This window comes from Pollicipes pollicipes, unplaced genomic scaffold (genome assembly GCF_011947565.3).
Source record: "Pollicipes pollicipes isolate AB1234 unplaced genomic scaffold, Ppol_2.1 Scaffold_7261;HRSCAF=8764_pilon_pilon_pilon, whole genome shotgun sequence".
In the NCBI taxonomy this organism is placed as follows: domain Eukaryota; kingdom Metazoa; phylum Arthropoda; class Thecostraca; order Pollicipedomorpha; family Pollicipedidae; genus Pollicipes; species Pollicipes pollicipes.
Genome location: NW_023597054.1, coordinates 62,264,862 through 62,291,074, shown reverse-complemented (window position 1 = coordinate 62,291,074; position 26,213 = coordinate 62,264,862). Strand labels below are relative to the sequence as shown.

The 26,213-nt window shown below is 53.5% G+C and overlaps 1 protein-coding gene across 1 annotated transcript; it reads left to right on the top strand.

The window, feature by feature from the left end:
- The first annotated feature begins 5,021 nt into the window (after positions 1–5,021).
- Positions 5,022–20,456, top strand: LOC119111713 (deubiquitinating protein VCIP135). The gene is made up of 16 exons (XM_037235518.1): positions 5,022–5,102; positions 8,106–8,367; positions 8,687–8,938; positions 9,718–9,879; positions 10,589–10,784; positions 11,487–11,621; positions 12,076–12,200; positions 13,280–13,391; positions 14,007–14,215; positions 14,825–14,910; positions 15,148–15,289; positions 15,876–16,008; positions 19,066–19,238; positions 19,692–19,880; positions 19,995–20,150; positions 20,439–20,456. The coding sequence occupies exons 2-16, from the start codon at positions 8,146–8,148 to the stop codon at positions 20,454–20,456; spliced, it is 2,310 nt and encodes a 769-aa protein (XP_037091413.1). The 5' UTR covers positions 5,022–5,102; positions 8,106–8,145.
- Positions 20,457–26,213: the final 5,757 nt, after the last annotated feature.

Sequence of the window (26,213 nt, the reverse complement as noted above, 5' to 3'; positions counted from 1 at the left end):
TATGCATTGCGCATTACCTGTTGGGTCTGGATTGCAAAACAGTGAGGTACTGAATCCCCGTGCGGTTAGCGGACACACGTGGTGGATGAACACCGGAAAGGGGCACGTGCAGTGTACTGGAGCAGGGGAATCACACTTCTTAATTCCCACATTTGGACTTGTGCAATACGACTGCAATTTGTGTGCAGAATAAAAGGGGCCCAGTTTTCGTTTCTGTTGAACATTGACATGTTCGTTTCAGTATATATTTCGGCCACCACCCTGTGACTTGTTATGTACATATGCATGCAGGCATGCATATACACAACAAAATTACAAGAGCCGACCCACGGGACACCGCGGCTCGGGTCAGATGAACAATGCATACCATAGTGAGACCCTGCCGTCCCAAGATAATAGAAATGCTATGCAGGCCGATTCCGGCCACAGACATACCTAATTGCATGACGTTGGCTAGCTGCCGTTTTTTTTGGATAAACTTTTTGCAATAACAAGTCCACAGAAAACTGGACTGACTTGTAAGGGGTAAAATTGTCCGAGTTCCCATATGCGGAACAAATCATAATAATGGGTGCGAAATTAGTATTTAAGTTGTGGCATCTATGTCAAAAAATCTCAGCATTTTTCATTTTTTATATTTGAACTTAGCCTGCTGGCATTCTTCGGAGAGACCTTTTGGAGATAAGTAGTGTCGACAACAGTATTAGTCGAGAATGCCATAATGATCGGAATTTGTGCATGCAAAATAAAGTGTGGTGATCTGCATGAGAAATGAGTTTGAAATCGTGGTCGTCATGTCAGCTTAATTCGTTAACCTGACGTTTTGTTCGCATTTACCAAGCGGTTGCTTCCTGGGCATCTTGATTTGAGGCAAACATCAGCTGACCCAGAATTGACTGTCATTTGACTAAAGCCAACTTTGCTAGGTGTGGAAATCTTTGCTATTTGTGGTTAGATGCATGGAACTTTGAGGGTCCATGATTAATATTGTTGTGCATAAAACCATTATTTCCATACCTATGCTGGCACAGAATGTTCTTCGTTGAGGCCCCATGAGCACGCTCGGTCCGTGGCGCCAATGTCGTCATCCTTCACCGTCCAAGTGCTGACCAGCACCACTTCCGGAGTGCGGGTCGTGAGCGAAGGCGGCGGTCTGCGCGCGACGGTGCGTCGCTGCTGCCGAAGCCGAGTCTCCGTTTATCTTTGCGTCGGCTCTGTTCTCTTCCTTTAGCGACTCGCCTTGGCCGTAGGCGTTCATCGCTGGCCTGCTGCTCCGCCTCTTCCTGCTCTTGCTTTTGCGCACTCGCTGAAGACGCAGCCGCTCGCCGTTGACATCCTACACCGCATGCCGTTGCTCCCCGGCCGCGCGACCCTCTGGAAACGTCACTGTTCTGCGTGTCGTTCCTCCCGCGGCTCCGCGGCTGTCTGAAGGCGTCGCCGCACTGCATGCCGCTCCTCCCCCGGCCGGCCGGCCCTCTGCAGCCGTCGCCGCATTGCGTGCCGCTCCTCCCCCGGCTCTGCGGCCCTCTGTAGCCGTCGCTGCTCTGCATGCCGCTCTTTCCCCGGCTCCGCGACCCTCTGGTGCCGTCGCCGCTCTGCACGCCGCTCCTCCCCGGCTCCGTGGCCCTCTGTAGCCGTCGCTGCTCTGCACGCCGCTCCTCCCCCGGCTCCGCGGCTGCCTGAAGCCGACACCGCTCTGCGTGCCGCTCCCCCCCCCCCCCCCCCCCCCCGGCTCCGCGGCTGTCTGCAGCCATCGTCACTCTGCATCTCGCAACCGCATCGCTGGGCATGCCTAAGCGTGTTGAGATTCCACCCTCTCTCCATGACGCGTCGCTCCGGCAGCTCTCGCCGCCTCCCGTTCACGTCAGCTGCGATGCTGGACCGCGTTTTTCTTCACCTCTACCAGGTGCCCTTCCTCTGGCCTGAATTGGCCAGAAGGGCAGACGCAGTTTCAGGGGCTGGATTTGGCGGCGGTGTCATCTCCCGCTCGAATGATGGTCTCCGGTGAACGTATTTCGTTCATTTGTACGTAGAAAAACATAATGGTGAAGTGACGCAAGCAAGTTACCAAAATGTTATGAGCTCTGGGCTACATCATATGCTGACAGCTGGAGGTAGAATCTAATTTTTATTTGAGAAAAATCAGATCGGCAGTTTATATATATATATATATATATATATATATATATATATATATATATATATATATATATATATATATATATACACACACACACACACACACACACATATCATTTGTAGGTATATATATATATGTATATATATATGTATATATACATATATATATATATACATATATATATATATGTATATATATATATATATCTCTCTCTCTCTCTCTCTCTCTCTCTCTCTCTCTCTCTCTCTCTCTCTCTCTCTCTCTCTCTCTCCCTCTCTCTCTCTCTCTCTCTCTCTCTCTCTCTCTCTCTCTCAAAATCAGGAAGCATGCTTTCATTGTTACATGTTTCATTGAAAACGGCGATATATCTGACGTTGACTTGCTATTCAGATAACCACTCTGTTCACCCGATTAATTGTTTCCCATCATCGGGAAAACTTCAAGAGTACCTAGTAGTACCGAACGAGTGTCTCTATTCGTTTGTGGCGTTTCATTGCTGTCCCCATCACCATCAGATAACGCAGGTACAATTGGAAGTAGCAACAATATACGGAACATTCGTGATCGCGTGAGTTGAAAATAGCATTCTTGTACTTCTATTGCTCAGAATGGGAATTGGGGTCTGCGAAATATATGTTATCTCAGTACTAGTGGGTCGCCCGTCTAATGGCAAACACCGGAATAATATTTATCCGGCTCTGTCGCTTTCCTTTGTAGAGGAGTCACCTTTCACATGGCCATAATCCCAAATGTCAGTGAGAAGACCTCCTGCACCGATTGGGGACCTCTGAGACAGAGCTCCTCCATTTCGGCCAGAGATCACCAACACGGAACACTCCTCGTCGGTCTGAGCTCTGGGGACCCATTTTCCAAGCAGGGACAAGGTCGGGCCCGCGATTTACATTGGTCGGGGTCCCTGCCACAATGCAGGCCTCCTGTATTGGTCAGGGATCCACAGTACCTAACAGGGTCTCCTGTGTTGACAAGGGGCATCGAGCCGGTCAGGGAAATATTCGCTAAATAGGGACAAGGACGGAACCCCGAATGCTAGAGGGCTCTTGCGTTGGTCGAGACCATCTGACAATAAGAGAAAGTCTGATGACTCACAAGTGTTCACCTTAAAACAATGGAAGGGCGCTGTGCCTGTCAGGACCCTCAGTACCGAACGGTGGGTCCCCCAACCCAATTCCAGCATGCATTCGTTGAGCAGAACTGGAGACTTTTTGAAAATTATTGGACCACCAGCGGCGATCAGGGGTGTTGTTGAGTCAATGGGGATTTTTGCGTCGATTCGGGGCCAACTGCGCGGGTCAGAAGGCCCTTCGTAGCAGGAAGGAAAACAATGCGATATGGTATATCTTTCTAAGGACCTCCGGATCGACCAGGTGATCCAGAGCCAGAATAACAGCTGGAAGGCCCTCGTGATGGGAGGAAGTGACCCTTCAGCTCTTGACCAGGAACAGTAATGCGTCCCGCGTGTTCTACTCAAGGGGGCCCCTTGCCCAGAAATAAAGGGTCTCATTAGTGTCAAATAGAGTGGGTCGAAATGAGCTAAAAACGAACAAGGCCATCCGGTGTTTGCCCAATACCACTCACTTTTTTCTGCAGAATCGACTAGCGCAAAAATATGAAAGGACTGAGTCTGCGCACCCGCAACCTCGGAACCAAGGACAGCGATGGCCTGGGCTGCAGTTTTTTTTTTTGTAAAACCGAGCGGAATTGGCCACTGCAAATAACAGCGGGCGGTGGGCGCCGTTTGCACGAGAACGACCATCGTCGAATAGCGTTTCCAAATGTCTTCAAGCGATTAATTCGTACCTTCGTACGTACGTACCAAAGATAAGCCTGCGTGTATCTTTTTGCAACTTTGAAATAGTTCTATGGACAGATAATAGCTACAGCAACACAACAATAGATACTTTATTTGCCGCTGCCGCTGGGCCGCTGGGCCTACGCCGCGCGGCCCAGCTGCATGAGAGCTGCAACGCCTGGCGTTAATGTTTTGTATCCTAAGATTTGCGAGCGCGCATGTTTAAAACTGTGTTACATACTTTGTATCATCAATCGATTTTGACTGAATATTCAACATTTCCAGACAAACATGGTTCGGCCATGTGAATATTTACTGTTTACCCATTTTAATCTACAACCTACATTCACGGGATCCTTAAAATGCCTCAACAACCAGCCAAATTCTGACAAAGATTCTGGGTGATATCAGATTGGAAAAAGTCAAATGGATAATTGTTAAACAAAGAGCGCCGGCGATTTTTTCATGCAGCCTCTTAAAGAATGATTTCTTTACGTCATGGACTATAAAATTCAGGTACCCTTGATCTCGCAGTAGTTTCTGGCCTATTTTCCAGTTCCAGGTGGTGAAGATAAGGACTATAAAGAACATGCCGCCATCAATAAGTGGACCATTTGCAGCTATCTCTGCAGTTAGCGCCATTTAAACTATCCCGGGCCTTTTGTCAGCCCTGTGCCCCTCCTCGCTAAGGCTCTGGTGCGCGTCTGCTTGCATCCCATCCTTTTCAAACTTCAATGTCCTCAGGCACCTAACGTACCAGGCAGCAGTTCATGGGAATTTTCTTCATTTTCGTGGCCCAGTCTTATACCATTTTACCTACGTTTATTGGGATCTCAAAATAGCATTGAGTGGACTCACGTGCGCATAAGGAAGGTCTCTTGGTCCTCTGGAAAATATTTAAGTAGGCGCCTCCGCATATATGAATACACACATCCGCGTTCACACTCACACGCTCTCCTGCACTGCCTCCTTAAAAAAGGCAGTAAATTGGGGCAGTCGATGACTGATAATATTTTGCCGCTTTGCGGCAAATTCATTGGGTGTGGAATATCATACTGGTGATCAGCGAGACGGGTGCCGGAACGCTGGTGGTCCGTCGCATTGTGAGCGGTTATTTGTGAAAATCACTATCACTTCTTGGAGTTGTTTGAGGTACCAGACAGCTGCAGTAGATGAACATTGCAATAGCATTAAGATGCGAGCAGCTCGCGTGCTGGTGTGCCTAAACCGGACCATTTGCCACACAATTGTTTTTCATAGGCTTGTAGGTAGGTAATAGTGTGCGTTATCAGTCAAGTGTGGATGAATATAAATATGGATTGAAATTCATTTCATTAACACATTGACAAAGTTTATCACCATATTTGCTGTCCATTGTCCTGTTAAATGCCATGCAACTTGTGGTTTGGTCTTTTATCACTTAGGTCTTCAATCATTAGCACTTCTTTAAGGTGTTTGAGGCACCAGACAACTGCAGTAGATGGCCTTTACAATAGCATTAGCATGTGAGCAGCTCATGTGCTGGTGTTGATGAAGTATAGTTAGTGATTTAGTTAGAAGCATAGTAAGTTAGTGAGTAAGTTAGAAGTTAGTAAGTTAGTTATTTAGTTATTTAGTTATTTAGAAGTTAAGCAAGTTATTAATGAACTGTATATCCATGTTCATCATCCATTGTCCTGTTAAAGGCCATATAATTCATGGTTTTGGTCTTAAAAATTACATAGAAGACAGCCTTGGATCTGATATTCTTTGGTACCCTAATGATCCAGCATTTCCTCATAAGATGAGCTGAGGTGTGTCTCACATTGTCACCTTATTTTCCTAGTTACAAGCAGATATTTTCCTGAACATAGTACAAGAGGCTGGCAGGTCAGCAGGCAGGATGTTGTGGAATAGATAAATTAGGTATTGTTCAGACCCACTTCATTAAGTCTCCACCCCTTCCAACACTGGTCATTATGGATCACAGACACTGAGAAAGGCACTATGTGTTTTTGTGTGCTACATACATACTGTTCAGAAGATAGAAGTCATAGTTGTTTGCCCCCAGGAAAAGTGAATGTCAGCAATGTAGCCATTTTTTATTTGCTTAACAGGTCAATGGGAAGAAGCTCTTTTAGCTCCTGGTTGTTGGCCTTCGTTGCAGTTATGACATATTTGCTCTGTGATATTATACATTGTATCATCATTCTTACTTCCAATTATATTGCTAATAAAGCAGCTTACACTTGCTCACTGTAATCTGAAATATTATAAAGGGATGGCCAGCAGGTGGTACAGATTCAAAAGATTGGGAAAGCATGATGCAGTCATGGGTGCTCTGCAGAAAAACTGTTTTTTTTTGCCCATTCTTAAATGCTGGGAAAACATTTATACAAATTTAAGCTGTTTGAAAGGTCATTGTTTCCCCCCACTGTTTGCCTTAATCTTCTCAGTTGAGCTATAGCACTAAACTATTCAAACTTAGAACTAGAATCTGCTAGAAATAGTCATTTCCAGAAATTTTCACATCTGTCATACTTATTCTTTAGTTTTGCTTATGCCAGTTGATTGGTCAAGATATAGCCATAGCTCTCCTTGGATGCTAAACATGCACTCAGTTGGGATGTCCAATCAATCCAACTTGACTAACTTGGCTTAGATATAGATGCTGGTATTCCTGCTGGTGCTGAGAAGATTGCCCAGCAAGTTATATGCCATTTGGTAACATGATTGGTGTGAGAGCTATGTCCTTGACAATTTCCAATAAATTGTTTGAAGCTTTCATGTGATGTAGTTGATGGTTTTCATTTGAACCCTGGATGTGCAATGCACTTTATTTGTCCTTTATTGAAGGAATAATTGGATGTGAACCTGGATGCATGATATCAGTAACAGACAAGTACTATTACATGTTCTTCATAGTTTCCTTGAGAGTTTAATTGACATGGTTACCATTAATCCAAAATAGCCATCAAGTCATATTGCTAGTTTCAGGAATGTCCCTGTTGTGGGTCATCTTGCCCATCAACATATAATTTTGCTGCTGGAACTCTGACATGGGCATTGTTGGTTATGTGTCTGTTGATCACAGCTGAAAAATATCCCAGGCTTTTTTTAAGCTTGTGTTGATCTGAGGTCAGGGATTATCAGAGAGGAAAGCATCCTTGGATACCTGTTTACTAGTGATCTCCTTCTAACAAATCACTCAAACATTTCAACTTAGAAATATTCAAATGCATTAATAATGTGATCTGAAAGTACCTAACACAAAGTGTTATGTTTCCTCTTGTCATACATCCTTTGGGTAGCAATTGTTCCCTTTCATTTCTACCTTGCTGTCATTGGGAAAACCCAGGACTTGGCTTTCTCGCAGCATTTGAGATGCATCCACCATGTACTTTCTGCATTATCATTTTGGATTATCAGCAGTCTCATTGATTAGGTTTCAGTTCCATTAGTGGTTTATATGTTAGTGACAGTCTAGATGTTTTGAAAAGTTACCAAACATCCAAAATGTTTTGTTTTGACATTTTAGCAGAAAGAATGAAAATAATTTGGAACCAGTGAGAAGCATATGAACATCACCTAACCATGTTTTCACATACTTATCACCACAGAGATAGAAACATGGACAAGGCAGCATTATAGTAAATATCTGAAATGGGAATTGCAGTTTATTGTGAAAACACCATTGTTTTTGTTTTGGGATGTCTTTTTGAAAACAACATTGATTTTGCTCAGTGTTTGCCATTTATTTTTTTCTTGAGACATATTCTTGTCCCATATTTCTGTACCAGACGGCAAATGTGTGGAGATTTCCAACAAGACGAACCATGGACGGAAAAAAACATTCTCCCCAGTCTCCCGGCAGAGCCCGCCGCCAGTCACCGTCCCCCGTCTCCCGGCAGAGCCCGCCGCCCCTCACCCCCTCCCCGTCTCACGGCAGAGTCCGCCGCCCCTCACCGTCCCCCGTCTCCCGGCAGAGGCCGCCGCCCCTCACCCCCTCCCCGTATCCCGGCAGAGCCCGCCGCCCCTCACCCTCTCCCCGTCTTCCGGCAGAGCCCGCCGCCCCTCACCCCCTCCCCGTCTCCCGGCAGGGCCCGCCAGCTCCTCACCCTCTCCCCATCTCTCGGCAGAGCCCACCGCCCCTCACCCTCTCCCGTCTTCCGGCAGAGCCCGCTGTCACCCGCGCTCCGCCGCGACCGATTTCAATATGGCGGCCTTCCTGCGCGGCTTGTGCCCGGACACCAGCTGCGGTCGGCCGCTGTTCTTCCCCGGCCACGAGGCGAGCGTCGAGTGCGCCGGCTGCGGCCAGCGACACACGCGCGCCGCCCTGCGCGACGTGGCCGCGGTGCCGGACGTGCGCGCCGCGCTCGTGCAGGCCCTGCGCCGCCTGGCGGCCAGCGACGGCCGCGCCAGCAAGGGCCCGGAGAACGTGAGTGGCGTGGGTAGCCGCGCTGCCTGCCAGCCTCAGGGCTGGGGCGGATTGGATCGTCCTCAGTTCCCAGGGCCCCATTCGGGACACTGTTGGATGCGTTTGCGTCAGGCATTACACGCGTTATATCTTCTGCTAAATTGTGTGCCGCTTTTGGTGTATGACGCTGTTTCCTCCTTTTATCGTTTATGTGGTTGGATTGTGCGCCGGCTCACAGTCGACACAAAACGCAATCAAGTAGCGGTATACAACGTTCGGAGGGCTGACGGCGTGTCCCGCTGTTGGGGGCCGACACCGACACACCCCCTTGATCCGCCAGGTGAAGGTGCTCGGCTCGTCCAACTACCACTGCAAGCTGCTGTCGCCACTGCTCAGCACGTACGGCCTGGAGAAGAGCTCGGGCCGTGCGCGGTCCCTGCGCGAGTTGACCGGCCAGCCGGCCTTCCAGTGCTCCGTGTTGGCGCCCTACTCGTTCCAGCTGGACAGCCAGCTGCTGGAGACCCCCGGCTACGGCCGCGACATGTCCGGGAGCGCCATCTACCTGCGAGACACGCTGGAGACCGTCAAGGAGGTGCGTCTGGTGTTATCTCGGAGGGCGGGTCGAAGCTAGCCGTTGGGTGACGAGTGCTCTTACGTCCGCGATGAGATGTGGGTCAAGATGATGACGTTTTAATATCACCGTTCGCTCGCAAATTGCGCGGTGTCATTTGGCCTGGTCTGGTGCTGCTACTCATCCCCATTTTGGGCAAACAGTTAGCACGCAAATATTGCAAGTATTATGCGAGTCACAGGATTGCACAGGCTACTCGCTTTGCTTTGGGTTGCTGCTGTCATTGGCAGTTCGCAAGTTGTTCCCCAGACAAGCACCGAACACCAGCTTTTTTGTAGCACGTAGTGTATGGTCTTCAATCTCAAACTTGGGACTGCAACCTTGAATAGCGCAAACGCGTCTAATGTGAGCGCAGCGGTGGTAACGCGCGCCAGAAGCCAGCTCACATCGCTGTCATCCCCTGACCAATGCGAGGACAGGTACTGACAGCGTCCGCGGGGCGCCCGTACTGTCTTGTCCTTCTGGCCGTGCCGTGCCTCTTTCATTTTGCCCCCATGCTACCATCGCACTGCTCTGCCCACCTCACCCTGGCCTCGCCCTTCACTCGTCCACCATTCCCGCGCACTTCCCCACCCCTCTTGTCCTCCCACTCCCAGTCTCGCTGTGCCGTGCTGCGCCGCGCCGTGCGCCGTGCGCCGTGCGCCGTGCGCCGTGCGCCGTGCACCGTGCCGTGCCTTGCCGCGCCGTGCCGTGCCCGTGCCGTGCCGTGCCGTGCCTGGAGTCGGCCGTGTCGCCCGCAGGCGAACGAGGGCGAGGAGCGGCTGGTGCCGATCCACGCTGACGGCGACGGCCACTGTCTGGTGCACGCCCTGTCGCGCGCGCTTACCGGGCGCGAGCTCTTCTGGCACCCGCTGCGCATGAACCTGCAGCAGCACTTCACCAGCAACATGTCGCAGTATAAGGTGGGGAGCCGCCGACACAGGTGTGGTCTTTCTAAGACATTGTCGGAACGCCGTGCCTTCGCGACGAGTAAAGGTATTGGTTGGTGGTGGCTGGAGGAGGCGAATGACCATAGGGCGTCCTGAACACCCCTGTTGTGCTGTTTAAAGTAGTGTTCCAGGTAGTGTGAAACCCCTCTTTGGATTGGGGTTCGTAGCTTTTTTTGTCAAACAACGCAATCAGTGGTCAGAAGTAATTTTAACACAGTCAACCTCGACGTAACAGTCTTTTAATGCTTACTTAAAATGTATAAACACGCGTTCGTTCATGTGTGGTACCGCCTGTGACTCGTGATACCTGACCTTGCTGTCGTTTTCGCGAGCATGGCTAGCTTCCGCCCTACTGTAACCCACGCTTGACCCGCGCCCCCGAGTCGCGTCGCCCGGTGCCGCGTCACGCTTGCCACGTCCCATGAACATTGCTCCGCTGACGTCCGTCTGTCGGAGCTGTCGCACTCGGTGCACCGTTCCCGGATCTATGCCCCCCCCCCTTCCGCCCTTAAGCCTTGGCCCACGGAGCCCCATGTCCGCACCAGCCATGGTCTTAGCTGTATCACCACGGTCCGCACCTGTCGATCTCCGTCTTCTGGGCCGCATCCTCCGAGCCTTGCCGTGCCGAGCCGTGCTCTCCCGCGAGGGCGGAGCTCGTCCGTGACCATCCGTCCGTCGGCAGGAGCTGTTCCGCGAGTTCATCGACGTGGACGACTGGCCGACGATCGTGGCGGAGTGTGACCCCGATTACGTACCGCCGGACGGCCAGCCGCACGGGCTGCGCAACATTCACGTGTTCGGGCTGGCCAACGTGCTGCGCCGGCCTCTCGTGCTGCTGGACAGCCTCAGCGGTCTGCGCAGCAGCGGTGACTACGCCGGTGGGTACCGCGGGGGAGCTGCTCCAACCGTGACTACCCCGGTTAATGCCGCGGGAGGGGAAGGGCGGGGGGGGGGGGGGGCTGCTCCAGCGGTGGCTACGCAGCTGGATGCCGCGGGAAGGGGGGGGGGGCTGCTCGAAGTGGCTGGGCGAGCTTGCGGGGGGGGGGGGGGCTGCTTCAGCGGCAACTACGCCTGTTGGTGCCACGGGAGGGGGGGGGGGGGGGGCTTCAGTGGCGACTTTTCCGATTGATGCCGCGGGAGGGGGATATTTCAGCGGTGACCACGCAGTTAAATGCCGCGGTAAGGAGAGGGGAGGGGGGGGGGGGCTGCTCGAGGTGGCCGGGGGAGCTTGCAGGAGGGGGGGGGGGGGGGAGGTGCTTCAGTGGCGACTATTCCGATTGATGCCGCGGGAGGGGGATACTTCAGCGGTGACCACGCAGTTAAATGCCGCGGTAAGGAGAGGGGGGCTGCTCGAGGTGGCCGGGGGAGCTTGCGGGGGGAGGGCTGCTTCAGTGGCGACTACGCATTTGGATGCCACAGGAAGCAGAGGGGGTTGCTCTAGATGACCGGGTGAACTTGCGGGAGGGATGCGTGCGACTTGCGTGTGGGCCGATCTCTGATTTGGTCGGCGCTGTTGTGACGCCCGCTTCCCCCCCCCCCCCCCCCCGACAGCGCTGTTGTGACGCCCGTTCTCCCGACAGCGCTGTTTCTACCGGCGTTGGTGCCGCCTGCCCAGTGTCGCTCGGGCGCTGCTGGCCAGCCGAACGCGCCGCTCTGCTTAGCCTGGAGCAGCGCCGGCAGAAACCATTACATCGCCCTGGTGCCGGTCAGAGACCGTGAGTGAGGCTCCGCCCTGGTGCCGGTCAGAGACCGGGAGTCGGGCTCCGCGCTGCGGGGTGAGGGTTCAGCACAGTCAAAGTTCGAAGTTCGGTCCACTGTCGGGTCCTGGTGGGGCGACAGAGGCGGGGTTTCCAGGTTGGGGGGTCAGGATCGAGACTGCTGGCCGTGGTCCAGGATGGGAGTCTTCGGTATATGTCCGCTGTAGCCAGTGTCTGAGTACAGTTGCGCCCCAAGATCTCAGAATGCAGTCGGGCTTCTCAGACGGTTGCTGACGAAGCGGCGCCGTGCCAAAGAACATCCCCAGTCGACCCATCCTGTATCCCTGCGAGCTTATGGTATGCCACACCGTCACGCTCTCGCTTAGCCGCGCTCTGCCCACGTACCTCTCGCTTCTGCCACCCGTGCGCGGTCCGTCCCGCCCGTCTGATGTTGACGTCCTCCTTCTGCCAGGGAAGCTGCCGCGGCTGCCGGTCACGCTGCTGCCCAAGGTGTGGGGGGTGGAGCAGTCGCTGCGGGACAGCTACCTGGCCGTAGAGGACGGCGCCTGCACCATCGGTAGCCAGAAGTCGCTGCAGGTGGGCAGGGAGGACGGGACGGCTACGGGCGCGGGGGCACGAGCGCGGGCGCGGGGACGGGGACGGGGACGAGGACGAGGACGAGGACGAGGACGAGGACGAGGACGAGGACGAGGACGGGACGGGGACGGGACGGGGACGGAAACGGGAACGGGAACGGAACGGGAACGGAAACGGGAACGGAGACGGAGACCGAGACCGAGACCGAGACCGAGACCGAGACCGGAGACCGGAGACCGGAGACCGGAGACCGGAGACCGGAGACCGGAGACCGGAGACCGGAGACCGGAGACCGGGGACGGAGACCGGAGACGGCGGCGATGGGAAGAGACAGGTCGCGGGGTAAACGAGCTGAGATACGGACGAGCAGTCTCGCAGAGGAGGAGCGGACGTAGGAGGGGCAGACGGGCACACAGATGGGCCTGCAGAGGATAAGGCTGGCGCGCTGACGGCCAGAGGAGGCTGAAACACGGACTGACCGACAGCGTGGAGACGGTCTAGCGGACGGGCAGACTGGCAGACGTGCTGGGAACGGCTGGGCTCACACGGGCGCCGGCGGCCAGGTGCCCAGGATGGGGTGCAGAGGCAGACAAGGAAGGTCGTATTCATACTTTACCCTACCCTGCAAGGCACTGGGCGTCATACATGCCAGTGCGTTCGAGGGCTAGATGAATAACTGTAAAGGTGATATACGCGAAAAGGTGTGCTTTAAAGTGTGCGTCATATACTCATTCTTTAAAACGACCTTACACGCGGCGAGTATTGCCTACACTTTCCTGTAAGCCTCGCAGAATGTAGTGTAGTGTAGCCTCGCAGAATGAGTAGGGAGGTGGAGGTTGGGGGAGCAACCGATGAAAATGACGAAATATACCCCAAAAATTATGCCGACGGACTAGTTTCTATCCGGATGTAGCCCACTTTCTTTTCAAAGTTGGAGGCTGGAGCCCGAGTTGTGTTTGGGGTGGGGATGGATGACCACATCCCCCCCCCCCCCCACACACACAATCACACTGAATATCAAACCCCATTCCCGGCCTCCCCCTGTGCGCCGCGTGACGTAAGGCGTCGTGACGCGGCAGGACGGCTACATCCAGCGGCTGACGGCCGCCATGGACGACCTGTTCGTCAGCAAGCACGGCCTGCACCCGGAGCTGGTGGCCGACGCCCATCTGCACCTCTTCAAGCGCGTCGGTGGGTGGCGTCGGCCGCGTCGCTCGCTCAGCGCAGGCGTAACAGCACCGCGCTGTTGAGTTGCTGTTCTTAGTTTCACTTCTAAGAACATTCCGTTGAGTTGTCCAGCCCATAATTGTAGCGCGTTAAGAGCAACACTGCTATTTCCTTTGTCCTTCTCGCTGACGCCGGTGTCAAGATGCATGGAATGGAGCGTTCATAGTAAAATGTTTGTGGGTTTGAGGGCGACGCAATCCATTCAGTTTAAATGCTCAAGTTAGCAACACAGCAAAGCGTATGATTTAGTTGTATTGCACTGGTTTGCGCTGCTGCTGTGTGTGTTTGCGCTGTACTCCTGTGGGATGAGGCGGGTGGTGTGTCGGTGTGTGTGTTTGCGCTGTACGGCTGTGGGATGAGGCGGGTGGTGTGTCGGTGTGTGTGTTTGCGCTGTGCGGCTGTGGGATGAGGCGGGTAGTGTGTCGGTGTGTGTGTTTGCGCTGTACGACTGTGGGATGAGGCGGGTGGTGTGTCGGTGTGTGTGTTTGCGCTGTGCGGCTGTGGGATGAGGCGGGTGGTGTGTCGGTGCGTGTGTTTGCGCTGTACGGCTGTGGGATGAGGCGGGTGGTGTGTCGGCAGGCATCTTCGGCTACTCGCCGCCGTACGTGTGTGACGAGGTGCGCTCAGCGCTGGCCGAGGGCCGCCTGTTCCGCTGCCTGCGCTGCGACGCTGTGCTGGAGCAGCGGCTGGAAGCGGCCTGGCTGCGGCCCGGCGGCTACCTCCACCGGCTGGCCTCTGAGCAGCACGGCCAGCTCGTCAGCACCAAACACTACCGCTTCCCCCTGCAGGTCAGTACCAAACACTACCGTTTCCCCCTGCAGGTCAGCACCGAACACTACCACTTTCCCCAGCAGGTCAGCACCAAACACTACCGCTTCCCCGTGCAGATCGGCACCAAACACCACCGAATTGCTTAAACATTCGGTCTATTTGGTTCGAACAGCTTTGAATGAAATAAGCATCGAAACAGCAGATAATTCAGTGTTTGTCAGATGTTACAGATGCGAAATTTTTGCACTGAAACTAGGAAAAAAGGCAAGCGTCCGCCGATCCTTAAGCACAGGGGGGGGGGGGGGGGGGGCGGACAATGTTGGACAGGTAATGCAGTCAAAGAACTTGGACAAAAGACATGCCCTCTTGCTTTGCAGAAGAGCACCGCTAACACTGATACATCCGGAGACGTACCGATATATATATATATATATATATATATATACGTATACACACATACTTATATGTATATATATATATATATATATATATATATATATATATATATATATATACTCGTGCCGTTTTGTTTTATTTTGTGCGTGCGCCTGTGTCTGCTGTTTAGTGAGAGCTGAGATTTCTGGACGACTCGAGTTCACGGGCCGTTTCGTCGCTGTGTTTCACAGGGTATTTTATGCAGCTATGATGCGGATGCCGACTGCCTTAAAGTGAAGGAAGACTACGGCATCGCCAAGTGTCCTTGGTGTGAAGGGTACGCAATTCTCAGCTATGCTGTTGTGATATAATGCAATTATATGCTAGACCAGCTATCAGAAGGTTTAGCAGTGGTCTTTGGTTGATGAAGTCCACGGGCCTCAGCCTGCCGCCATGGCACGCGCCAGTATGGGGTCGCTCTCCCTGAATTTGCATGATGTTCGCCTGGCACCGCTCGGCCGTCCTGTTCACCGCGTCCCTGAGCTGGGGCCCTGACGCGCCCACCCGCCCGCAGCACGGTGCGTCACGTGGAGCCGAGCGGCCAGCCGCGGTACCAGAACGGCGACGTGACGCGCAGTCCGGCCGCCGCCACCCGCTGCGGCTGCGGCTTCAAGCACTGGTGGGACGGCGCCGAGTACGACAGCCCGCCGCTCGTGGTCAGTGGCGCGTGCCGGAGCGCGCGGCGGCAGAGGTGCCGGCTGTCGCCGCCGCGGCTGGCTGCAGAGGCGTGAGAGGTGCCGGCGTGTGTGCGACTGGCCATAGCGCCACCATTGTAACAGCGGACCTCGTGAGCAGCGCACGACCAGCAGGAAGGCTGCCCAGTCAGCTATTGATGTGCCTGCAAGCTCTCACCGGCGTCGGTTTTTTACGGTGGCCAACTAATACTCCAGTAGTTGCGAGCACATCAGTAGATGACTAGACAGTGTTGCTGCGGGTTGTGTGCTGTTTACCAGGTCAGCTGTTACATCGCTGGTTAAATAGCTGCCGTGGTGAAACTAGGGAGACATTGATTGTCCGATGATTCCCGCCTCATACGCCAAGTGTTAACTGGTGGTCTACCTGATTACAGGCATACCATCAGATCGACCATTCATTACCGCCAACTCTTTTCTCTTCATTTTCACCGTTTGCGTGCCGGGTTTGTTAGCTTCGGCTGTCAATCCTAGTTTTGGGTCGCGCCATTTCTGCAAAATGCCGCCAGTTTTCCGCCGTTCACATCAGTTGACCGCGGTGTTTTGTCAGTTTCCGGTAACACTGCGCTGGGGCAACAAGGTGCTGAGCGACAAGGTGGTCTGGTTCGAGGGCGAGTCGGATGAGAGCCGCAACTCAAACGTCTACGAAACAGCCAACCGCGTCGTGGTCAAGCACTTTCCCGGTGGGTCGGTGCAGTCACGTCTGGATCGGGTGGGTCGGTGCGGTCACGTCTGGATCGGGTGGGTCGGTGCGGTCACTTCGGGATCGGTTGGGTCGGTGCGGTCACGTCTGGATCGGGTGGGTCGGTGCGGTCACGTCTGGATCGGGTGGGTCGGTGCGGTCACTTCGGGATCGGTTGGGTCGGCGCAGTCACGTCTGGATCGGGTGGGTCGGTGCGGTCACGTCTGGATCGGGTGGGTCGGTGCGATCATGTCGGGATCGGATGGGTCGGTGCGGTCACGTCTGGATTTGATGGGCCGACGGCCATGTCAGGATCCAAAGTGGGTCGACGCGGTCATATCTGGATCGGGTGTGCCGATGGCCATGTCAGAATCTTAGTGGGTCGGTGTGGTCACGTTTTGATTGGGTGGGTCGGTTCGACCATGCCTGGATCTGGTGGGTCGACAGTTACGTCAGGATCTAAAGTGGGTCGGTGCGGCCACGTCGAAATCTGTCGAGTCGACACAGTCACGCCTGGATCTAAAGTGGATCGGTGTTGGCACGTCTGGATCGGCTGGGCCTGTACGGTCAGCCGTTGTGCGTCACGACAGCTGAACGGAGTGGTAGACGTAGAGCGCTGCAGCTGCTCTCTGTCCCAGGATGTGCCTGGGGCCCATGATATAGCACACACACTCCGTTTATGTTTTGTTATTGGCGATGTCCATTCATATCAGGCTGGTTACTTCTTTCAGCGTTTTTGCAAGGATCAAAATGATGATTAAGCCAGTGATCATTTGTCCGTGCTTTCCTATTATTTGTCATTTGTCTATGTATTGAGTTCAAACAAAGGATCGACATTAGATGGGGTGTCAACCCTTGGGACTTTTTTAAATCATACTCTAGCGAAGCCTCATGACAAGGTGTCTATTAAAGGCGCTGGGCAGTGCCACTGCAGCACCGTCAAGACATAATAAGGATATCAATTTTAATTATTTTGGCGTCCAAATTTCGCTATTAACGCTTTGTAATAGTAATACGCTTCTCTGCATTCGCGACCACCGTCGTCATGACAACCGCCGTGGCACCTCTGCTGGTGCGAACAAAGTAACTTTTGTCATTGACCCAGAGGGCGGCAAAGGCCTGTTACCGAGAAAAGCGGCCGCAGAAATTTGAACCAGTGCGTCACTATCGACCATGTGATACTCCATTTCCCACATCCAAAGTGCGCCTCGAGAGGAGTCCCCGTGGTAAACGCCATATAGACGCAATTAAAGTCGTATCAAAACGTTTCGTTGAATTCGCAGGATGAGAACTTGATGTTGGCACATATTTTTGTCTAAACAGTGTTTCAAGCTTTCGTAGCATTTATTACACAACCATTTTGACAACTTAGTGTGTTGTAAACATAACAGAACATATTCTTGGGAAAAAGCAAAGCAAATGGAATTTATTACTTTCATAATGGTGAGCAGAGAGTCCACTGTTATTTCTCCCGGAAGAGCGTCTACTTCAAATAGACATTTTCCACTATTCAGAACGATTTCGAAAAAAAACGGTATTGCTGATGTAATCATACACATCTAATCTAAAACTAAGCGAAAGGTACAAAATGGTGGCGGTCCCGTTTTAAATGGAATATTATACTTTGACCGCCGGTCTTTCTCAGGGATGTTCAAGTGCTACTGCAGACAGCGCAGTCATGGTTTCAACCACAGGTCTTTTCATGCGGTTTCAAAGAGTCAGCTCCGTCGCTCATCGAAGCAAGGCCGCAGACACTTGTTTGAGCCGTCACGTGCTAAAATATCGTTGTGGTCTTACTAAGCCAAAGAAACTAATTTGGTCAGGTATGCTATCGTATATTTAAACATGCGGAGGACACCGAGAGGACTGGCACAGCGAAAATGAGATAACAAACGCAGCTCGGTGCCAGTAGCGGTGACATGACTACAAGGGCGGACAAAACTTACAGAACAGGCCATGACACTGAATTACCGTGTGGCTGTGGTCACGGATAAAAAGGGGGCCCTGAAATTTTCCGGTCTTAAAGATTGCATGTTTAGCTGATGGTGTTCACTTCCGCAGCCATCCGTCTGTGACAAATGAACATCGTGTGGTTCTCTAAAATGTTCCACAATGTAAATGTAAATGTAAAATATAATTTCCAATGTAAAATTCCATTGTAAAATTCCAATGTAAAATGTTCCAATAGTTTGTCCCAAGCCTCATTCAACATGATCCTAACATGTTTAGTCCCAAGCCTCATTCAGCATGACCTAACATGTTCATTGACACCGGACAGGGCGCTTAATCCTAACATGTTCATTAAAGGTTAACCTGACAGGGCGCTTCGTTGCTCCTAGTTTAGTGACGATTTGAACCGGAAACAGTGAACGTTCCAGACGGCATGGTGCGTTCTTTGTTGTACATTTCCTTGACAGCCCTCGCTCACGGCAGTGCCAAGGTGTCCTCCCTGTTGGGCGCGGAGGTTGGCACTGGCGCACACTGCCAGTGTTCCGTACTCTTTATGTTTAAATATGCATTTACATGGCCGTCCAAAATCGTTTCGTTGACTTTGTGAGTTCTGAAATATTTGTGAGCGCGCGATAGTTCAAGTATCAAAAACGTTTGGAACCGCGGTAGCGCAGTATTCCATGGAACCATGGTTTGGAACCATGTCCTAAGCTAGTCCCTAGTGGTCCTAAGAGGTCTGTCGTATCAATTTTATCTGTTCAAGAAAGATTAGTGGTCAACATATTATTAAGCATAAATCTGTTTTTAACACAATTACGAGGAAGCCACGGCGAAATGAACAACGGTTCGATTTAGTTCAATGCGATTCCAATGAAGTGCTCATCAGTCACTTTCCAGACGCACTTCGTACGTACGTGCATGCATGCCGCCCATGGCTGTGCAGTTCATTGGTATGGCAAGTCGTCAAAACAGTTGGCTGTATGTATTAGCTGTTGCGGTCCTGCGTGGGAGTGTCCCCTGGCACGTTATTTGCCGTCCGCCGCCGCAGCACGATCCCAGTCTGGCCCGCCCCATCTGGCTCGTGTTGACCATATGGCCGTCCCGCCAGGCGTCTTTGGCATAGAAACTCTGGTGAAGCAAGTGGTCGACCAGATTCTGGAGCAGACCAAACCGCTGGCGGGAGCGACACTGCCGGCCAGAGAAAGCGCGGCTCCGGCTCAGGCTCAGGGGGCCCATGAGGAGAAGGATCCGGCTACCAAAATCATTCTGACCGGCATCAAGGTCCGTAGTTCGCTATTCATGGAGCGATGAGTGCTCCTCGTGTTCGAGACGTGCTAGTTTGAAATGCCTTTCACGTAGGGATTTTTGATATTCTTACGGGATATTTGCTTTCATGTGGGTTATTTCGGGCTCCCCGTACCCGGTGAGAATTTGTCAAATTATTTGTGCGCGCAAATGACTAATGCTGTTGGCGCGCTATCAAACCCAATTATTGGCTAGTCAGAGCTAATTTTCGAGCGTTCACGGATATTAAACGCCCGCCTCACTTACCGTTCACTTTCATCATCAACTTGGACGCTTTTTTACTCGTGCCACCTATTCATTATGTCTGTATACCGAGCATTCAGACACAATGGATGCGTGCTCCGATGGTGGCCTCGTGTTCTACTCGGCGGCTGACTATCCCCAAACGCTATATGCTCGTCCTCCCCGACGTCCGCTCTGTCACCACAGACAATGCACAAGGAGGAGCTGGGTGTCAGCCAAACGGAGCGGCGGCTCCGCGAGCGTATTGAGCGGAACGCGCCGCTCCAGCAGCGCAGGAGCCAACCGGCCTCCTCTGCCTCTCCCACTCCTGCTGCTGCCGCTGCCCGCGCCTCTGCTCCTGCTGATCCTGCTCCTGCTCCCGCTCCCGCTCCCCCGGCGGGTCCGGGCCGACCGTCCGGCCCGGCCGTCGCCGCCTCCTCTCCCTCGCCGCCGCCGCCACCGCCGCCGGTCGCGCGGCGCGTGCGCGTGGTGGCCTCGAGCGGCGCGCAGGCGGAGCTGGTGCTGCCGTCGGACGTGCGCTACGGCTCGTTCCTGGCCGAGGCGGGCCGCGCGCTGGCGGTCGAGCGCACCCGGATCCGGCGCGTGCTGCACGGCTTCCCGCCGCGGCCTGTGCTGCTCGGCGATGAGGAGCCCGTGCCCTTCCAGGTACGAGACGAGGAGGGAGAGGCGGAGAGGGAACGGGAAGCCTACCTACCTACCTACCTACTTACGCTAGGTAGGTAGGTAGGTAGGTCTGTCGGTGGGTTGGTCGGTCTATGCGGAAGCGTGGAAAGGTTTTGATATCCTGAAAGGTATGATTTGTTCCTTCTTGTGAGGGATATTTCCGATGTGACGTTAAGCAGGAAAGGGATGCTCGGTGATACGCTGTCCTTTTCGTTCTGTGCATTTGTGCGAGATTATGTGGGGTACGGCTGCCCGGTGCGTGTGTCCCAGTGCTTCGTACTTATGTGAGATTATGTTCAGTGGGTGGTTGCCATATGATTACGCAATTACATTGTCATAAAGCCCACGCAGTCAAGCGATTGCCGAATCTGTCGGTGGTCTGATGTAAATAATCAGTGTATTGGATATGCTGGTAAAGGTATTATTGGCTATAAGGGTTTAGATTCTATGCTGGTAAGGGTAGGGCAAGGAAAATAAGGAAAAATTGAAGATTTTAGCACCGGTCGCGTTCTGAATAACGCTATTGGTTTTCCAAGCGTTTAGGTTGAAACACGTCATTTCCAGTTGGCGCGACACCAAAGGCTTTGAACGTGTCCTGGGAGCTCCTGTGTTTCGATGATAAGGGCATCTGTTAACAACGCCACATTGTCACGTCTCCAAGCTGCCAGCAGCTTTCTGAACCCGCTGATGCAACACTGCGGAACTGTCTGCATACCCCGCTGGCCACGTTGCTCTCCAACCCGTGTCCTCCATCACAGGCGGGCGATCGCGTCCAGATAGAGCTGACAACGCCGTCAGCGCCGGCGCCGCCAGCGGCCGCGACGGCGGTGGCGCCGTCTGCCGGCCGCCCGGTGGCGCCATCTGTTCCGACTTCTGAGCTAGACGCAGGCGTGCAGGCGCTGCTGCTGGCGGCGCAGCTGTCGGGCTGCGAACTCTGGCAGCAGGTGCAGGCCATGCCGGTGCTGTTCACGCGCGGCGGCCTCTTCTATCGGCAGGCCCAGCGGGACGTCGGTCTCACCGACGGCAAGCACGTAAAGCTGGACGCGCTGCCGGGCAAGGTAAGACACGCTGGTGCCCGGCTGCCGGGCAAGGGGAGACACGCTGGTGCCCGGCTGCCGCGGCCTCTCGAACTCACCCCCGCTGACGGTGTCTGGTGACCGGTGGGTTGGCCCCTGGCTTCATTCGGGGTATATGCTGCATTAGGTTTGTCCGCTAGTATGAGAGGCTATGAAACTGGTCTCGGTGTTGTGAAGAAATTGCAATTCAAGAGGAGTGTTTTCGCCTGATGAGGGGCTTCGAGCATTGGGCGCAAAATGAGTTAGACCTTCGGTGCGCCCCTAAGCCCCAACATCATCTGGGTTTTGAGCAGGGGCACAGTATTGTGTAGTGCCTGATTAAAATATTGATAATCGGGGATTTTGTCATGTCAAAACCGAGTTGTTGAAATGTTCAGCGAAAACTTGAGAGTTAAGCGAAATTAACTACAAAATGAAATGTTCGATTTCAAAGCTTGAAAACGTTTAAATTGCAATCAGATAACTTAAATCCAAAGTACTCAGCGCGGCAGTCATCGTTATGGAGCTTTTGCTAAAAATAAACGACTGTTGTGCATGCAAGGAGGCACAGGTTAAACAAAGATGTTCGGCAATCATTGGAGTTACGTCATGAAAAAGTCGAGTGGTAAATACTCGATTATGTGCGTGGCAGGGAGGCTCTGGTATACTGAAGGTTTTAAGCATTAAGCTCTTAGTGCGAAAGGATTGGAAGGTAACAGGGCCTTCCCACTATATCATCTATTTACCGCGAAGCTGCAGCGCGTCACGTTCGGTGCGTCTCCGCTAACCACGAGTTCCTATGATGCTCTGATATGATGCTCTGATGCTAATAATTGCAGTATTGTTGAAGCCCCGTCTAACATGTCAAACCAACTAGCGTGGGCACGAGGCTGGTGTGGCCCCGCGACTCTCTTTGACTGAACGCTATGCGGGCTCGAATGGATAATGATGATATCTCACCCTGTCATTCAGCATCTGCAGTGAAGTCGCATGAATAGAATTGACGACAAAGAATATGCTTGTAACGTCTCGGCTGTCCATTTTGTATGGACTAGGCGAGGCGTGTAAGTCGGCAAAAACCACCAGACGTCATTATTCAGTAAAAAGTGACGCGTGTTATGACGCAGGCTCCGCGCCGGTGCGCAGCCAGTCACTTCACACCACAAAAACAATGTGGACCTTCCTAATGGACAACGTCGTCACGGTTCTACATTGAGACATTTACCAATAAACAAGCGGTCCTAGATCGGGACGTTCGCTAACAAACAAGGCGTGGGACTGAAAGCGATGAGTCATGCGGTGGTCGGCGTCTGCTGTTTGGCGGTTTGAATAGAGAAGAGACCAGGCTTAGAGAGCTTAGCATCGCCGATTCGAATGCAGCGTTCGCCGTAGAACGCTCGTGCAGCGCGTGTCTGCGCCGTGTCCACGTCGGCCGCCAGTCGACGCACGCCCCTGCCGTGTCCGGCAGATGTTCTACTACAACGCGGCCACCGACGAGCTGCAGCTCTGCCTGGAGCCGCACGGCCACCACCCGGTTAGCGCGGGGCTGGAGCGGCGCGTGCTGGGCGCCTCCGCCGCCGCCGCGCCCGCCGCCGCCCCGCCGCCGGCCGGGCAGCTGGCGCAGCTGCTCGCCGGCGGCTCGCGGCGCGTGGCGACGGCCGCCCAGCTGCACCGGCCGCCGCCGCCGCCGGCCCCCTCCTTCAGCGGGCCGGGCCACACGCTGGGCGGGGCGGCTAGGGAGACGGCGCCGGCGACAACGACGACGACGACGGCGGCAGCGACGGCGGCTGCGTACGTTCGCGTGGGTCCCGGGAGTATCGTGATGCGTCCGGCGGCGCCCGCGGCCACCCAAGAGGCTCCCAAGGAGACGGCCGAGGGGCGCGGTCAGGAGCGGTGCCAGGGATCCAGCGGCGAGCACGGCGAGGGGCTCTGTGAGGAGCAGGGCCAGGGGTGTCGCCAGGAGCGGGGCGAAGAACACCGCCAAGAACGCCGCCAAGAGCACTGCCAGGATCCCGACAAGGATCCCGCGGAGGAGGGCAGCGACATGGACTTGTCTTAGGGGAGTTTGTTTGCTCTCGGGGATGCTCGTGCTGTGACCTGATGCGATATTGCAGCCGGAGAGCCGGCGCCATTTTATGGCTTTGACTGATTCGGCGCCGAGAGAGCCCTATTTATCCGGCAGCCGCGGCGTGACTGATGACGTCACCGTGCTGTGCTACGTGAATACATTACGCACGATGATTCACCGCCTGTGTCCTGACTGGTTTGGTAGGCATTGAAGTTTCCGCTGCGCTGGCGACCCTTGATTACAGATGGGATTTGGAAGATGAATCAACGGCACCGGCGATCAGGGCCGTGGCCCGTCCTCTCGCACCCCCCGTGGCGTGAGGTGGGGAGGGCCCGCCTGGAGCCCGCGTCTCTCAAGTCCCTGTCAGTGGCACGCGGCGTCGCTGATGGTTTATTTTGGCGACAAAGCGACTGGTGGCGCCGCCCCTCCGCCGTGTTTGCCGCAGATCCGACAAGCGCGATTCGGCGGTAAGTGGTGTCTGGTGAAGTAGGCCGGATTGGGAAATGGGGAAAATGAAAAGCTGCTACAAGCCTGCAGGGGACGGAAAGTTCTGATGGGAATTAGAGCGGACGTGAAAACTGATTTGAAGTAGCTGCTTGAATACCGCGTTGGAGCTACCGTAAGCTGAGAACTTCAAACTTAATGCTTTTATTGGCCTGGCTACGGGACGTATATAACTAGGACATGTCAGTTAAACTCCAATACAAGGTTCGCAATACTGGTCCCCATGCAGACAGGTCGCCCGAAAGTAGCTGCCAAATTATTGTCCAGCGAGAACGCGAGATCGAACCCATCGGCAAGCCTATCACTTCTGCCCATCGGGTTGCAAACTCCCATTCTCGCGGGGCAATAAAATGTCCACGAAGTATGACAGCTGCAGTCGTCGGAATACTCCGTCTTCGGAGCCCCAATAGAAACGTCGTTTTATTGGCTCGGAGTCCGGACATTTGTATTCATCGCCGAAGTTCGCGACGCCCGTTTTACGATCGGAGACGCTGAGGTGCTGCCGTAGAGGGCGCTGACTCATCAGTACCCGACGACAATATGCCTCACCTCGCGAGAAACGCCTCAGGACCGCGCTCGGCGGAGCGGGCGTGGTCCTATTGAAGCGTCTTTTCGAACAACGCTAGCTTTAAGAACGCAACAGATCTTCCAGCTACATTTTCTTTACTTTTGTAGCTGAGCCCGAATTTCATCGTGAGTCGCCCCGGGGAGGTGGCGGCTGTGGAGGACAGCGGCGTGCTGCGCTGGGCGCGCCCCAGGGAGCCGTGGCCGGCGCAGCGGCGTGCTCGACGCGGCGCGTCGTCAGGCAGCGCCAGGCAATCAGCCGGCCGGCTAACCCCCCTGAGCCGGCCGGCTCGTCTTCGGGCGTCGTTGCGGCGCTATATTGAAATGTGCCCAGCGGCGGCGCGGTGTCATCACGAGCGCCGCCGACGAACCGCCGTCGAGGGACTCGTCGGCCGCGGCCGCGGAGAAAGGGACGGCCGTCGCTGCCGCCGTCGGCTCTGTCATCAGCAGATGAAGTGGGAAGAGGCGAGAGTCCGGCGAGGCGCCGGGCTGCAGGTGCTGGGCGAGTTTCGGAAGATGGGCCAACGCCGGTCGTACTCTCGGATTGGACGTTGCGGTTCTTGGCTGGCCGGCGCTGTTGTTTTAGCAGTAACTCGACGAAGTGGGATGCACTCATGCGAGCAAACATATCATGATTATTTAAGTCTGGAAGGTGAAAAATGAGCGGACCTAATCCATGCTTTATAGGGCAATGGTAAGGGAACGCATAAATATACCCTTCGTGGCACTATCGGTATGCGAAAACCACGTCGCGAGCTCCTATACTGACAGTTGTCGATCTTACTATGCCAGGAGGTACTGTTTGAACGACGATGCTGAGGCTATCTTTACTGTAAATAATCGTTTCAAGCTGTGCTTTTGACAAAACCACGAGCTCGAAGGAAATGCGCTTCATATCATGCATACCATATGATACTATATAACACATAGGCAACAATACTTACGTATTACACTAAAACGGACCAAAGCGGAACTCTACAAAGCAAAAAGCAAGCTCCTGGAACACATGGTTTTCGTTGTGTTCCTGTTCTGTGACCCCGGAAGGAACGAGCCCGATCTTAACTTGGACATTGTGCAATATCAGTGACTTGATCCAGTTCCGGGCCGGAAAGTCACGATCGCTTTAACCGAAATGACTTGGCTTTATAGCTTTGTGGATGCATGACATCCTTCAATCTCTTGTCTGCTTCCGCATGTTTAGCTTTATGTGTTTGCAATGTTAAGCAGTGTACCTATGCATAGGTATGTTACAGTGCTCACGCGGTTTTATTCAAAACAGTCCAGAGGTTTATAAAACGATTCATTCCGCAACGGACATCTGCTCGTCTTTAATATGTGTGCATTTCTTGGAGAAATTATACGAGTGTTCCATAAAAACTGAGTTAGTTCTTGAAAAAAGATAGATCGAAGTGGTAAACTATGGAATCTAACGTGTAGAAAAACATTTTTACTATCGTTTTATTACGATGCTGTGACAGGCTCATTCACGCTGCCTGCCCATGACACATCCGAGCTTACTGCTTTCATCAAAGCCCTCCGTTTTGAAGAAATTGACACCACTTATTTACATTTGACACTCCTCCAATCATTGAGCAGCCTTCTGGCTCTTTGTGGCGTACCCGCTTGTTCAAGATATTCCTTTGCGTCTTACTTCACTGGGTCGGGCGGTCAAAACGGTGATTTTGTGTTGGATCCCGATTCCCGTGGAGATCTCTGGGAATAACATCGCCGATGCAGCAGCCAGGCGTGCTATGCAGGGAACGCGCATACCCGTTAAACCGTTGCTTGCTATTTGCTGATGATTGCCCCCTCCGACCTAATGTCGTGAGCCCGGTGCCGTGGCCCGTTAACTGT

Excerpts from the sequence above, each read along its gene's own strand:
- LOC119111713 (XM_037235518.1), top strand. The coding sequence starts at position 8,146 with ATGGCGGCCTTCCTGCGCGGCTTGTGCCCGGACACCAGCTGCGGTCGG. Across the intron at positions 8,939-9,717 it reads CGCTGGAGACCGTCAAGGAG|GCGAACGAGGGCGAGGAGCG; the intron begins GTGCGTCTGGTG and ends TGTCGCCCGCAG. Across the intron at positions 9,880-10,588 it reads GCAACATGTCGCAGTATAAG|GAGCTGTTCCGCGAGTTCAT; the intron begins GTGGGGAGCCGC and ends GTCCGTCGGCAG.